A 12,680-nucleotide genomic window follows, 5' to 3' on the forward strand; every position below is an offset into this window, starting at 1 on the left:
AACATTTGCAATGACTGTTTTATTGATAACGAATACTCACAAACACTACACAAGTCCCTCACTCCTACTCTGTGTGCTTGTGTTTTACTACCAGCTAACAGCTGGACATGGAAATGCAGGTGACGTTTACTCCACAGCACATTATGGATGGATGGATGGATGGAAATTTTTGTATCGTCAACAAAATCCTAACCCAAATGTTCGTAACACAATGTGTGTGTACAGTAAATCCGTGGAATCAACCACATACGGTAATAGGGTCCTTGTCAGTGATTCTGCCACTCAATACTATATGCTTGCACACAACTCATGATGCCACATTCCCCTCCCCATCACAACCACCCCCTAGATAGTATTCTTGGTCCCAGTGCCTCCACCCCCCCCCCAGATAGTGATATCAACTCCTCATAGTATTCAGCTCATGTGTACCACACACCAACACAACAGCTCAACACACTCCTATCATCTCATATGACTATGACTATTACATATTAGACTAAACACTGACTATAACTTTAAGATGTAGTGCAGGTAATGGATGGACTCAATCAACCAAGCTATGGTGCTACCTGCACCCCCACATCGATGCTGCCAGTGTGGACATTCACACACCTCTGTGACCAGTATTCCTGCCACAAGGAGGCATCGCACAATTTCCAACAAGAAATGTTACACTGTAGGTCAGGGTGTTTACAGCCATGTGTGAGAGGACAAATGGATCAGACCTAAGGGTCACAGATACCTGGCACCAACCAGCAGAGGCTACTAGCATATACGAGCCACTTGGGCTTGAAAAATGCAGCATCTGGCATAGAACAATCACACTTTCATACAAAATCTTAAATCTCACAATAAAGGTGTGCAATGGAATACAGGCAGAATGTGAGCTGTCTTTTAACAAAAAAAGGAAAATATACCAGTGACAACATAAGGGAACATTTATAAAATCAAAACAGTGTGTGCAGCACCCAGCTCTCTGGAGAAGGTGCAATATCTGCTGTGTCACCATGGCGACGTCGAGCGGTTGAGCTCACAATCCGACGGCTTACATGTAGATTTCAGGTAGGCGGAACACAGACCGGCAATACAGCTTTTTAACTTTTACACAACACCAAGTGTAGCAGGAGTGAGTATCACCATTTACCGATCTCTTTTTGCTATGTATCTGCTCCTAAACAAAGACCTATTTAATTTAGCAAGTGAAACTGACAAGATGAATATTACGAAGCCCATTTATACAAAGGGGATTAGGGTTAGATTTGTACTAAAGATTTACAGCATAAATAATACAGCGATGGTTAGCAGGTCAATAGCAAAACATACAGTAAGTGTTGACTCAATCGATTACAGATGCTCCTCTACTTACAATGGTTAGACTTACGATTGTTTCGAAGTTACGACAGTAAAATAGCGATACACATTAGGTAGAACCCGTACTTCAAATTTTGAATTTCGATCTGTTCCCATGCTTGCGATATGCGGCACGATACTCTCTTTCGATGCTGGGCGATGGCAGGGAGCCGCAGCATCCACTCAACCACGTTCGCAGTCTCTATAGCAATCATACCAACAAGTGAAAATGACCGCAAGTGTAAACAACTAATACTGTGTTGAAAGCATTTTTTTATTTAGTGTTTTCACATCCCATCATGTCTACCAAAAGCCCGTGTGTGTCTTCTGCTTAAATTTGCCCCAGCTGTAGGCTCTGATAAGTGTTCTGAGTACGTTTAAGGTAGCCCAGGCTATGATGTTCAGTAGGTGTTGTACTGTATTCTTTTTCAACTTACAGTTTTTCCACTTACGATTGATTTACAGGAACGTGACCCCATCGTTAGTTGAGGAGCATCTGTACTTTGGTAAGGCTCCACCCATCCTTAATCCTCACTGTCTAAATGCACCACTTCTACTTATTACTGCCTGACAGAGAAGTCAAGGTTATTACATTATTATTATTACAGACTGTTAGGCTAATTTACATAACACTTTATATAACACGCAATATTGCACTTCTTCAGGGACTTGAGAGGTTTTCTTTCAGTTGCATAACCAGTTAAAATCCATGCGGTGTTTCACCTGATTTAACCGAGAAAACCAACACAATTAAAAGTTATAGCAGAACTACGGAATTACCTGGAAAGCACTTTCTGTTTTCGCCTTCAATTAATACAGCAAATTAGATGATTTGCCATACTTGGCATTGTAGTCTTTTAATAGGGAGAGGCAAAAACATGGACCTTGCAGCACCCTTTTGGTTCAGAAACAACATTGTGCCCCTGAGTTCTGGCTGAGCCATCAGAAATCGAGGGAACAGTTAGCACAAAAGGAGTACTAACTATTTCTTTCTGTACCGTCACTTTCAAAATAAACAGCAGCGGCTGGAATTATTTTGGATTTCAACTCCAGCAGGAGAAATTAGAGCTGCGGCTAGAAGGTTGACTCATTTGGAGGTTGAGTCTTGGCCACGGCTCAGAAATGCAAACAGCACAGGCAAGCGGCACTTCTGATCCAGCTGCGAGATTCCTCGCCGAAGCCCCCTTATGCCACCCTGCAAAAACTCTGCTTTTCAAAACCAAATCCATTGAAAATGAATGAAGGGGGGTGCTTTAAACAAATCACAGCCTTTCCTTTCAGTGAGTACTCGTATAAATGGATGTGGCAGTACCCATAGCAACGAGCAGTGGCTCTCTTGAGGCCGTCTACTGAGTACGGAGCTGCAGCCCAATGTCTGATTAAGACATTCACAGTGGGCAGGAAAACTAACAGCCAGTTCCAGCGAAGGGGTGAAAACAGGAAACACGTGAGGATCATCACGGATGGTTCTATGCTGCACATTCAGAGATGAATAAAACATGCAGCGAGAAACGAGTACTGTCCACCGGTTACGTACAGCACTGTCCAATTCAAAATGATCCCAAACACATGCACTGTGCATCAGTCCAGATCATTCTCAGCACTTCCAGCAAGCATCTTGTGGAATAAAGAAACTTTTGCTAACAGTATTCACACACACACACACACACACACACACACACACACACACACACACACACACACACACACACAATGTATTGCAATTGCAATTTAAGACTTCTTAGCCACAGATTCATCCCAGCTGGGACCTGACGTTCCTTCCCAGTGTTTTGCTGTGACTCTCTGAATTCTCGCATGCCACCCCTACGTGCCCACAGCCTGGTCCCACATCCCCCATAATGCCATACTCAATGCCCATACGCCAGCCTCTGCTGCCCACACACCAGCCCACGCTCACATGGGTCCTCTCTGGTGTCAAAATGTTTACACCACAGACACGACTCCTCTTTCTGGAGGAGAGGCTACAATAACACACTGTATTTTTGTTCTTATACTTATTCCACAATCATATTTATTTTCATTCCATCGGAGACAGAAGCAAAGTTCAAACTAACTCAGATGAGGCACTTCTGGGTTAAAACTAAAACACTGTCTGGCACCCCAGGAATAAACAAACGCATGGCACAGCTGCACGCCAACCGCAGGCCACATGGACTGTTAGAGAGTGGCCCAGAGGCACAGCTAACTATTCCGGATATTGTTAGTCCACAAAACAGCGGAAACTGGGGTATAGTACTGAGTAAAGAAAGTTCTCACTAAAATGGGAGTAGAAAGAAGTAATCAACACTGGTGACAACATACTCATGAAGTCCATGAGCTCAGTTGACAGCACTGAAGTTGTCCGTACTGAGCATGGATGTAAGGAACCACAATTTACTATTGTCTTGTATAGCTAGTATTCAGCTTTACGGCAGGTTTTCTAGGAGTAACCCTGTTGGCCATTTTAACTCCAGGCACCACATTATTTGGAGATGTGGTTAAAGCAGAGATTTTTAAGACCGGTTACCATTTACAATTTACTATTGGATAATTCATTAAAAGTCGGGGGGGTGCGGTGGCACAGTGGCGCAGTGGGTTTGGCCTGAGCCTGCTCTTGGGTGGGTCTGGGGTTCGAGTCCCGCTTGGGGTGCCTTGCGACGGACTGGCATCCTGTCCTGGGTGTGTCACCTCCCCCTCCAGCCTTGTGCCCTCTGTTGCTGGGTTAGGCTCCGGCTCACTGTGACCCCACTTGGGACAAGTGGTTTCAGTCAGTGTGTGTGTAATTCATTAAAAGAAGTTGAAAGAAAGAAAAAAACACAACTCTGATAGCATGTTGAGTGGAATATTAGAGTCACTGCTTTTGGACCCAAAGGTCACAGGTTTGAATCCCACCTTCAGCTGTAGTACCCTTGAGCAAGGTACTTAACCTCAATTGTTCTAGTAAAATTAACCACATATATAAATGCATAAATAATTGCAATTCACTTTGGAGAAAAGTGTCAGATAAACAAATACTCAGCATTAGCTGATGGAGCCTCCTACTTGTGGGTTTTAAGATGTGTCTCAGTAAAGTTACTAGAGACACATACCACAATGAAAACAATAAGAAATGAAACACAATTTGGGATGGTCCGCATGTACCTTATATCCCGTGTGAGTCCGGTTCTTCATCAGCGGTGTAGTAGAACAGAGCTCAATGGCCTCTGGCTCATGGAAAATCACGGTGGGCAACGGCTCCTTCTTCAGGGTTAGCACATTGAGCTTGGTCTTCAGCATCGTTTGGAAGTGCTGAAATTGAGAGAGACATGTTGAACTTTGTTCTCGCTTTAATTAGGTGAGCTGGGCAACAGAGTGATCCCTTCCTCCCTTGGTTCACGTTGCCCAGCACCTGAAACAATACGGGCTAGTGTTCTACTTGGATACTCATGGAAGAGTTTTGGACTAGAACCCACAAAAACTATTTTCCGTGGCGGCCCCCTACAGAAGAATGTTCCATTTTGATCAGAGCAAGAAGAAATCCACCCAAGTCAGACAAATTTCTCCCTGCACTTCCACATGAAATTTCGTAACTGTCGTATAACAAAGGTTTAACAGCACGTCAGCAGTACATACTCCTGCAAACTCTCAGAGACCATGATCAACAGCTCACATTACTACATGAGCCTGTTATTACTTGAGACAATCTGCATTACTAAGTTATTACACGGTCGCAAAACAATGTATTCACTTTAACTGTGCATTCTTTCGTACACATTGTTTTTGAGATTGCAGTGCAGACAATATAAAAGCCTGAAATACCACAACTTGTTCCTTTAGAGTTCCTGGAAAAGCATGTGCTTGCCCCCTTTCCTAACTTCATTTGAGTCTGCCGTTTGAAAAAACTTCCTGAAGGACCTAGTTCACGCCAGAACCAACATATGGTTTTGGTCGGTGTTACGAAACCCAGATTCCAGGCGGAGACGGGGATGGCTGGGCCTTCAGTCTCATCTCCTGTTTTGACTAAGCTTTTCACATGCAGAGCCCTCTGTCTGTAGAGCACGTTTCCCTGTTGGACAGCGATCTCAATTCCTCATTAACTTCAAATACATGGCATCCGTGTCCAATGTATGACATTAGAGAGACACTTTAAGGTTAAGACAGATAACCACAGCAAGATGGCTATCCAGAAACACACCACACTGTTCTGGACCCAGTTGGCAGTCAGGTCAACATTGGCTAAAAACAGAACCGACCAGCCACACACAAGCAGCACTTACAGAGTAGGCAACATCGCAACATGATGCACGGAGGAGAAGCTACGGGTGCTGGAGAGTTGCAGCAGAGCATCTGGAGCCTCCTGAAGGATATTCATATTCAATGGATTCCCAGAGTCAGACATCCAGTCTGGACCAGCAGGGCAGATCATGTTCTTTTTATTCATATTACACCCATTTTTTGTGGAATTCATGAAGACAGCAAGCCATATGCTACAGCAGAGATTTTATTCCAGCAATTACATGACCCTCATCAGAACAATTCTGAACTGCTCACACTGAAGACATGTTCAAGCAGGTTCATATGGTCTTTCACAGCATCATAGAATAAATCGCACGTCACATGTTTTGATTATTCTAGCCTTTTTATACAAGTAGCTTAAGTAGAACATATACAACACCTTGCTGACAATGAGCTCCTTTACTCCATGTTAGTCTAACCATTAGATCCAGATCATCAGTGTGGTTTCGCACCCCTAGCACCAGACCAGAAAGGCAGATCAGGCCAGGCCCACTATGGTATTTCTCTTCTGTACATATGTTTCACTGCATTTCATGTCACTCTTTGGTTACCCATGTCCTTGCAAGTCCTTCTGTAAATCAATATTTTTCTGTGAAATTCACACACGCACACACACACAAAAAAGCTCACATACAGATGCATGGGGCAGAACACAAATAAGTTTGAAGCCAACAGAGGTCTTCAGATTTCCTTCAAAACTCTAAAACATGAGCCTATTTAATGTTGATTTCTAGAAGGATGACATTGTACACTTATCATCCATTTTATTAGGTACACCAAGCTAGTAGTGGAAGTTACTGGCGTTTGCCTCCAATATAGCATGAATTCAGCAACAAGGAGTTGGACACATTCCACAGGTTTCTTGGCCACGCTGACTTGATGCACACTTGAGATTCACAGTTTCTGCACATTTTTGACAGATTATTCATTCTGCTAACATCACGTTCCACCTCATCCCAAAGATGCTCTACTGTCTTCAGAAATGGGGACTGCGCAGGTCTTTGGAGTAAAGGCACTGTCATGTTTGTGGAACCATCCTGAAACGATGTGTCCTTTGTAACATGGCACATTGCTGGAAGTATCAGTTTGAGAAAGGCTAGACTGGCCACAAAGAGATGCACCTACTCAGCAACACGGGGGCAGTACATTGTGGCATTCAAACGATGCTGGGTTGGCTCAAAAATCTTAATGTGTGCCAAGAACCTATTCCCCATATCATAACACCACCACCAGTACCAGTCTGTACCAGTCAGGTGTCTCTAATAAACTGGCTAGTAAAAGTATTTCCACGTGTGAATATTTTTAGGCTATTAGGAGCAGCTGGTAGCAAAGTAGTTAAAGCTGCTACCTTCGGAAAATCCTAACTCCAGCTGTAGTACCCTTGACAAAGGTCCTTACCCTACATGAGTGAAAAACTATAAGCAGCTTAACACTGCGAGTTGCTTTGGAGAAGAGCATCAGCAAAATGAATAAACGTAAATTTACATGTCTGAGACAGAGACTGTCTTTGGCTGCAGCGGTGATGTTCTAACAGGGTGCAGATGTTAGCTTTCACTTGCAGCCTGGGGAGTGCTCCAGCTGGAGGACCCTGCCTAGTCACTCTCAGCTCCATTCACAGTCACACGGCCCCTTTGATACCCCAGGAAGTTTCCAGAAGGCCAAGACCTTCTGGGACACCAAGGGCAGCCTGCTGTCATGACCTGGTCACAGACAAACACTCCAACGAATACACACACTGAAAACCAAACACAAGTCACTATTTTGAAACTGCACATACGAACACGCACATACATTTCCAAGAACAGCGCACACACATATGTGAACACATAGCTGTGTGAGTCCAGCAGAACTGAGATGAAAGAGTGTGTTGAACAGTTGGAGAGCTAGCGGACAGCAGGACTGCAGACCATCTATAACTGGTCTCACGTTGCCAGCGTCTCTTTCCATCCTGGTTGCGTGCATGAAACAACGTCTGGCGCCCATCAACCGACTTTTGACAGAACCACTTTTACACCATCTGCAGTCTGACGGATAGTGAAAACACAGCCTTCATATGTGCGGGTAAGCAATGTGACTCTGTACACGTGCGTGCTCCTACACAGCTGACCAAGCCACAGCAACACTTGAGCTTCACAGGTAGAAGGCTAGAGCGCTCTCCTTTGACTCAGTTTAAGACCTTGTGAAACCCTTTAGGCCTGAAAATACTCCTCTGTTTGCGCAGTCAAATTTAGGAGAGACATCTGGGAGTTTGGGAGCACCAAATTCTCAGAAACACTGGAAGTGGGTAGAAAGAGGACGGAGCTACGGAAAAGGGTAGAGCCTCCTCTCTGGCGACAAGGTTCACGCTCAAGTAAAAGTGGCTTCATTGTCATTTCAACCACGTACAGCTGGTACAGTATACAGTGGAACAAAACTACGTTCCTCCAGGACCATGGTGCTACATAGAAACAACTCAGAGCTACCTACAAAACAAATAATAAATATGTTTATTTATATATAAACATAATTAATATAAACAATAAACACACAATAAATGCTGTAAAATGGAGGTGGCTCGGCAGGGGCTTGCACTCTGGCGGTTCTGGGGTTCGAGTCCTGCTTGAGGTGCCTTGCGATGGACTGGAGTCCTGTCCTGGGTGTGTGTCCCCCCGCCTCCAGCCTTGCGCCCTGTGCTGGCGGGTTAGGCTCCAGTTTGCTTCAACCCCACTCAGGACAAGTGGTTTCGGTCAGTGTGTGTAAATGTAAAAATACAAGTTAGGTTTTAGCAGCAATTTAAGAAAGAAGAGTACAAAAAACTGCCAAGGGAGTTGAATGGCGTTCAGTTGAGCATGGGTGTGCGTGTGGGTTGGTGTCAGTCCAGTCCCTAGAGACTGAGAAGTCTGATGGCTTGGGTGAAGAAACTGCCTGACCGTGAGGGCCGAATACTTCGGTATCTTTTGCCAGACGGCAGGAGGGTGAAGCATTTAACTTTAAGTTTTAGACTTTTAACCCTGTTTCACTGCCAAATGAACACATCAGTTCTGAGATACACAACAAAACGGGAAAATACCCTTGAAATCAAGCCAAAAATGCCACTGGCCTCTTAGTTCTTGCCACTCCAAATCCATCCAGTCAGGACATTATTTACTTTTAAATATGGTATTTAAGCCACGGACACGGCGCGTGTCCATTCACCAGGGAGAACAGGAGACAAAAACGGTGAGAATCAACTGGAGGATCTGATGCAGCTGGAGAGCAAAAAGGAGGAACATCACAAAAAGAAGGAACTTTGCAGTTGTATGTTATCATTTACAGCAGTCATGGTTCAGAACAAACCGTGCATGAGCAGCGAAAGCGCTCCCGCTGTACCATAAACAACATCACTTGGTACACGTTTGATTATATAGAGTCGAACTTCAACTTCTGTGGGTTTAACTTAAACAGATTTGATTATTCGTGAGTTTGCTATCAATAATTAAATGGGAATTTTTTTGGAGTTTTGCGGGCTACTTCAGAAAATTGCAGAATACTCACGTAGACTAGAAAATGTAAAGATAACCAGAAAAAGTTTAAGTCATAAATGTATAAAATATATGTATTATTAATCTAAATTTGTATTATTTACTACCAAAAATACTGTATATACACAAATTTATTATAAAAGTTACATTTTGTAAAAAGTTTCAGTGCGCTAAAGAACTGTGGACCACCACGCACTCTGTTTGGGGATGCCCAACATATAAAACTTAGTGTTGCAGTACAGTGTATTGTTTTACTTTTTTGTGTGTTAAATATGGTCAACAGTATTAAGAGCTAAGGTTTGGGGGGGCCTAGAAATATCTGCAGTTTTTCCACTTTCACGGGTGTCCTGCACCCCTTAACCCCCGTGAAGGTGGAGGGCTGACTGTACCTGTATATACAGGTACTGTCTCTGTATATACAGAGAACTCAAATCACAGTGCATTGACATTTTTTTACAACACCATATCTATAAAGGACTAAACTTACACCCTTTCCTCAGGACTTCAACACTGCATTATGTCCAGCTGGACGTAGGTTTGCACTCCTACAAAGATGACTGCTGGGGTCTCCTTTGTCTCATTCCTAGTTAGCAAGGCTGAATGTTGTTCTCTGCGGCTTCATGGTGATGTTGGTTGGACTGGGTCCTTGTGTAGAGCCAATGTAATATACGCATAGGGTTTAACATCATGTCCTGTGCATCTTGAATGTATCCTCCTCCCTCGTTTAGTCATTGTCCCATTTTTTTGTCTGAGGATGGTCCTTGTTCTTGTGTAAAGTATCTCAGTACACTTCCAAAATCTAAATCTTATATCTCAACCGTATAAAATGAATAAATGATTATGATTTACATACCTGATTCTACTTACCTGTTTAACCGATGCAACTTGGGGTTCACTTATCTTTGCACCTGCATTACTTCCGTGTTTCTACTACACACGAGGTCCTCTAAATTGGTCATTACACACCTTTTATGCCACATGCTCAAAAATTTTGTAGTAAAACTAAGGGACACAAACACTTTGCATACAGTCCAAGCAGCACTGTATGTTTACTATCATTTCACTACGTAGAAGTGTACATTAGAAGTGGTTTGTGCAGGTTCAGGTGTAACATAAGGCACCGCGCGCGCACACACACACAGTATGACAAATACACTACATAAAAACAGACATGACAATATATCTTCATAACTCAAAACCAAGAAGCTCAACTTCCTTCCCTATCCAACACAACCACAGGATACAAACAGGGGTATTTCACTGAGGTCATCAAGAACTGAACCGTCCACATGATGAGAAGCCATATGGTCTAAAGTGTCCACACGACTCAAAACATGCCTGTATGAGCAGAATGGATCTTCTTGGCAATGACGTGAAATCACTTGATTGTTTCCTTCCATTCAGCAGAAGGTCTGCACTTCATTGTAGTGCCAAAGATGCATTATTGTGCCAGACATGGTCTCCATTTGATGATTCGCTTGGCAGTATTTTAACATGGGTTGGCCATGTCTGCTAAACTTCCGCTGCACAGTTACGTTCAAGACATGTTCTCCAAGTCATCGGGACAAATGTGGAGATAAGCAGAAGTTGTGGCCAAGCTGGAGTCGAAGAGGGAAGAACACACAGATGCGCGGTCGCACGCACGCACGCCCACCCACACGTGTGCACACAGGGGGAATCATGAATGCCATGTGGGTATGTTGCGCAACTGGATGAAACTGCTGATGTGGGCTTCAGCCAGGAAAGTACAGAACTGTGGCATTGTCATGGTTACTAACCGCAGTTTAGCACACTCCGTCTAAAAATAAAAACAGCGATGATACACATGCAGAGTAATCAGTTTCTGGAGGAAAAAGCATTTCAAGAATTTCAAAAATCACCCAGAAAATGTAAAAAGAGAGGCAAGGGAAAGGTGTTTGCACAGAGAGGTGGGGGGTTTGGGGGTGCTGTCTAGTCCAAATTACACAGCAGCCAGCACTCCTCAAAGGCCACTGTGTTTTCCATGTCCAGCTCAACAAGGGGCAACACCCCCTGTCTCGCTTAAAAATACGTATTGACGCGCACGCACGCACACTATTGCTTTCCGACTGCCACATACTGGAAGATGATGCCTTTAAAAAGTGACATGCCAATGTGACGGTGCACATACACACAACCACAGTGGAACACACGATGTCACACAGCAACACGTGTGTTTGCCCTGCAGTCCATCTGGCTCATCCCTACTGGGTACGGTGACAATACAGTGTTGCATCGCTGACAAACATCAGAGTATCACAGAGGTACGGACTGGACTCTGCCATGACAGCCATGAGCAGAGCTCTCGGAAAGTGTGTTAAACACACTCATGTGTTCAACGTTCTTTGAAGTGAACGTGCCAAAACCACATGGTGTGCATCAGCGAGAGCCGGACAATTAGGAATGGAGCCGTCCCAAAACGATTGCGTTCCAGCAGAAAGATGGGGGCCCAATAAATCAGTCACAGAAAAGAATCCGGCACTCAGCCAGCAGACGCAACAGATCTCAGTGAACAACCTCCAACTGGGCACAGCAGCACAGATTTAACTCATCATCTTCCTCTTGTCTCAAAAAGTTACCCTCTGCACTACAGCAGGAGGTGGAATTCAAACCTGGACCATCTGGGTCCAAAGGCTACAGCTGTACCCATTATTATATTGCCAGGTGCCCCAGGTTTTCACCCAGCAGGGCAGGATTGAAAACATAGAGGTGTTCACCTGCAGCAGGTGGCACAGTGGTTAGGGCTAATGCATGTAAACCTAATAGTCACAGGTTTGAATCCTGCCTCCAGCTGTAGTACCCTTGAGCACAGTACTTACCTGAAATTGCTCCAGTGTATAAATGGGTAAATAACTGCAGGTATATTAAGGTTGTAGAACATTTGGAGAAAGGTGTCACATGATAAATGAATAAGTATAAACGCACGTGCAGACCTGGATTGGAACTTAAAAAGGAGGCGCCCCCCCCCGAAAAAAGCACGCGCACCCAGGGACCCCTCACCTTGGAAAACCGCCTGCATTTCCACAGTACGAGTTTTGTCAAATTTTGTGTGTGTCCCTGGCCTGTGCGTTGATTAGTGTTTACTACTGGTGCTCGGTGTTGCCTTGGGGACAGCTGTGCACGGGCCCATCTGGAGAGCATTAGAGGCAGGAGCTGCGATCGCGTCCTCACGAGCGCTACTTGCGGGGGGTCGCAGCCCGTCAGCGACCGACACGTCGCGCGCCGCCGCTCAGCTCTTTCGCAACCTTCGGGAACAAGAACAAAGATCCCCGAGGCCTGGCTAGTGCGTGCACGACATGCATTCTCGCACAACTGTGCGCACTGTGAATTTGGTGGATTCGAACCCGTCTCGTCTGCGATACGGCGCTTATACACAGGTCGTGGGCGTCGCGCGAAACCCCGTGGACAATGGGCTTTTTAATGAAGCTCGCGCGTGGACTGCCTCCACACACACAGTGCCCAGACATGATACATAGAATAAGCGCAGCTAACGTTTTTTTCCTCCTCTCTCTCCTCCAATTTATTTCTACATAAAGG

General features: G+C 44.6%; 1 protein-coding gene across 1 annotated transcript in view; it reads right to left on the bottom strand.

Annotated features, from left to right (window-relative positions):
• Window positions 1-12,680, bottom strand: part of pid1 (phosphotyrosine interaction domain containing 1) — a 32,151-nt gene that overhangs the window by 19,159 nt on the left and 312 nt on the right. The window contains exon 2 of the mRNA XM_029255658.1: window positions 4,492-4,638. Coding sequence (XP_029111491.1) covers window positions 4,492-4,638 — 147 coding nt within the window. The remainder of the gene's footprint in view (window positions 1-4,491; window positions 4,639-12,680) is intronic.

The sequence above is a fragment of the Scleropages formosus genome, chromosome 10 (genome assembly GCF_900964775.1).
Source record: "Scleropages formosus chromosome 10, fSclFor1.1, whole genome shotgun sequence".
Taxonomy (NCBI): Eukaryota; Metazoa; Chordata; class Actinopteri; order Osteoglossiformes; family Osteoglossidae; genus Scleropages; species Scleropages formosus.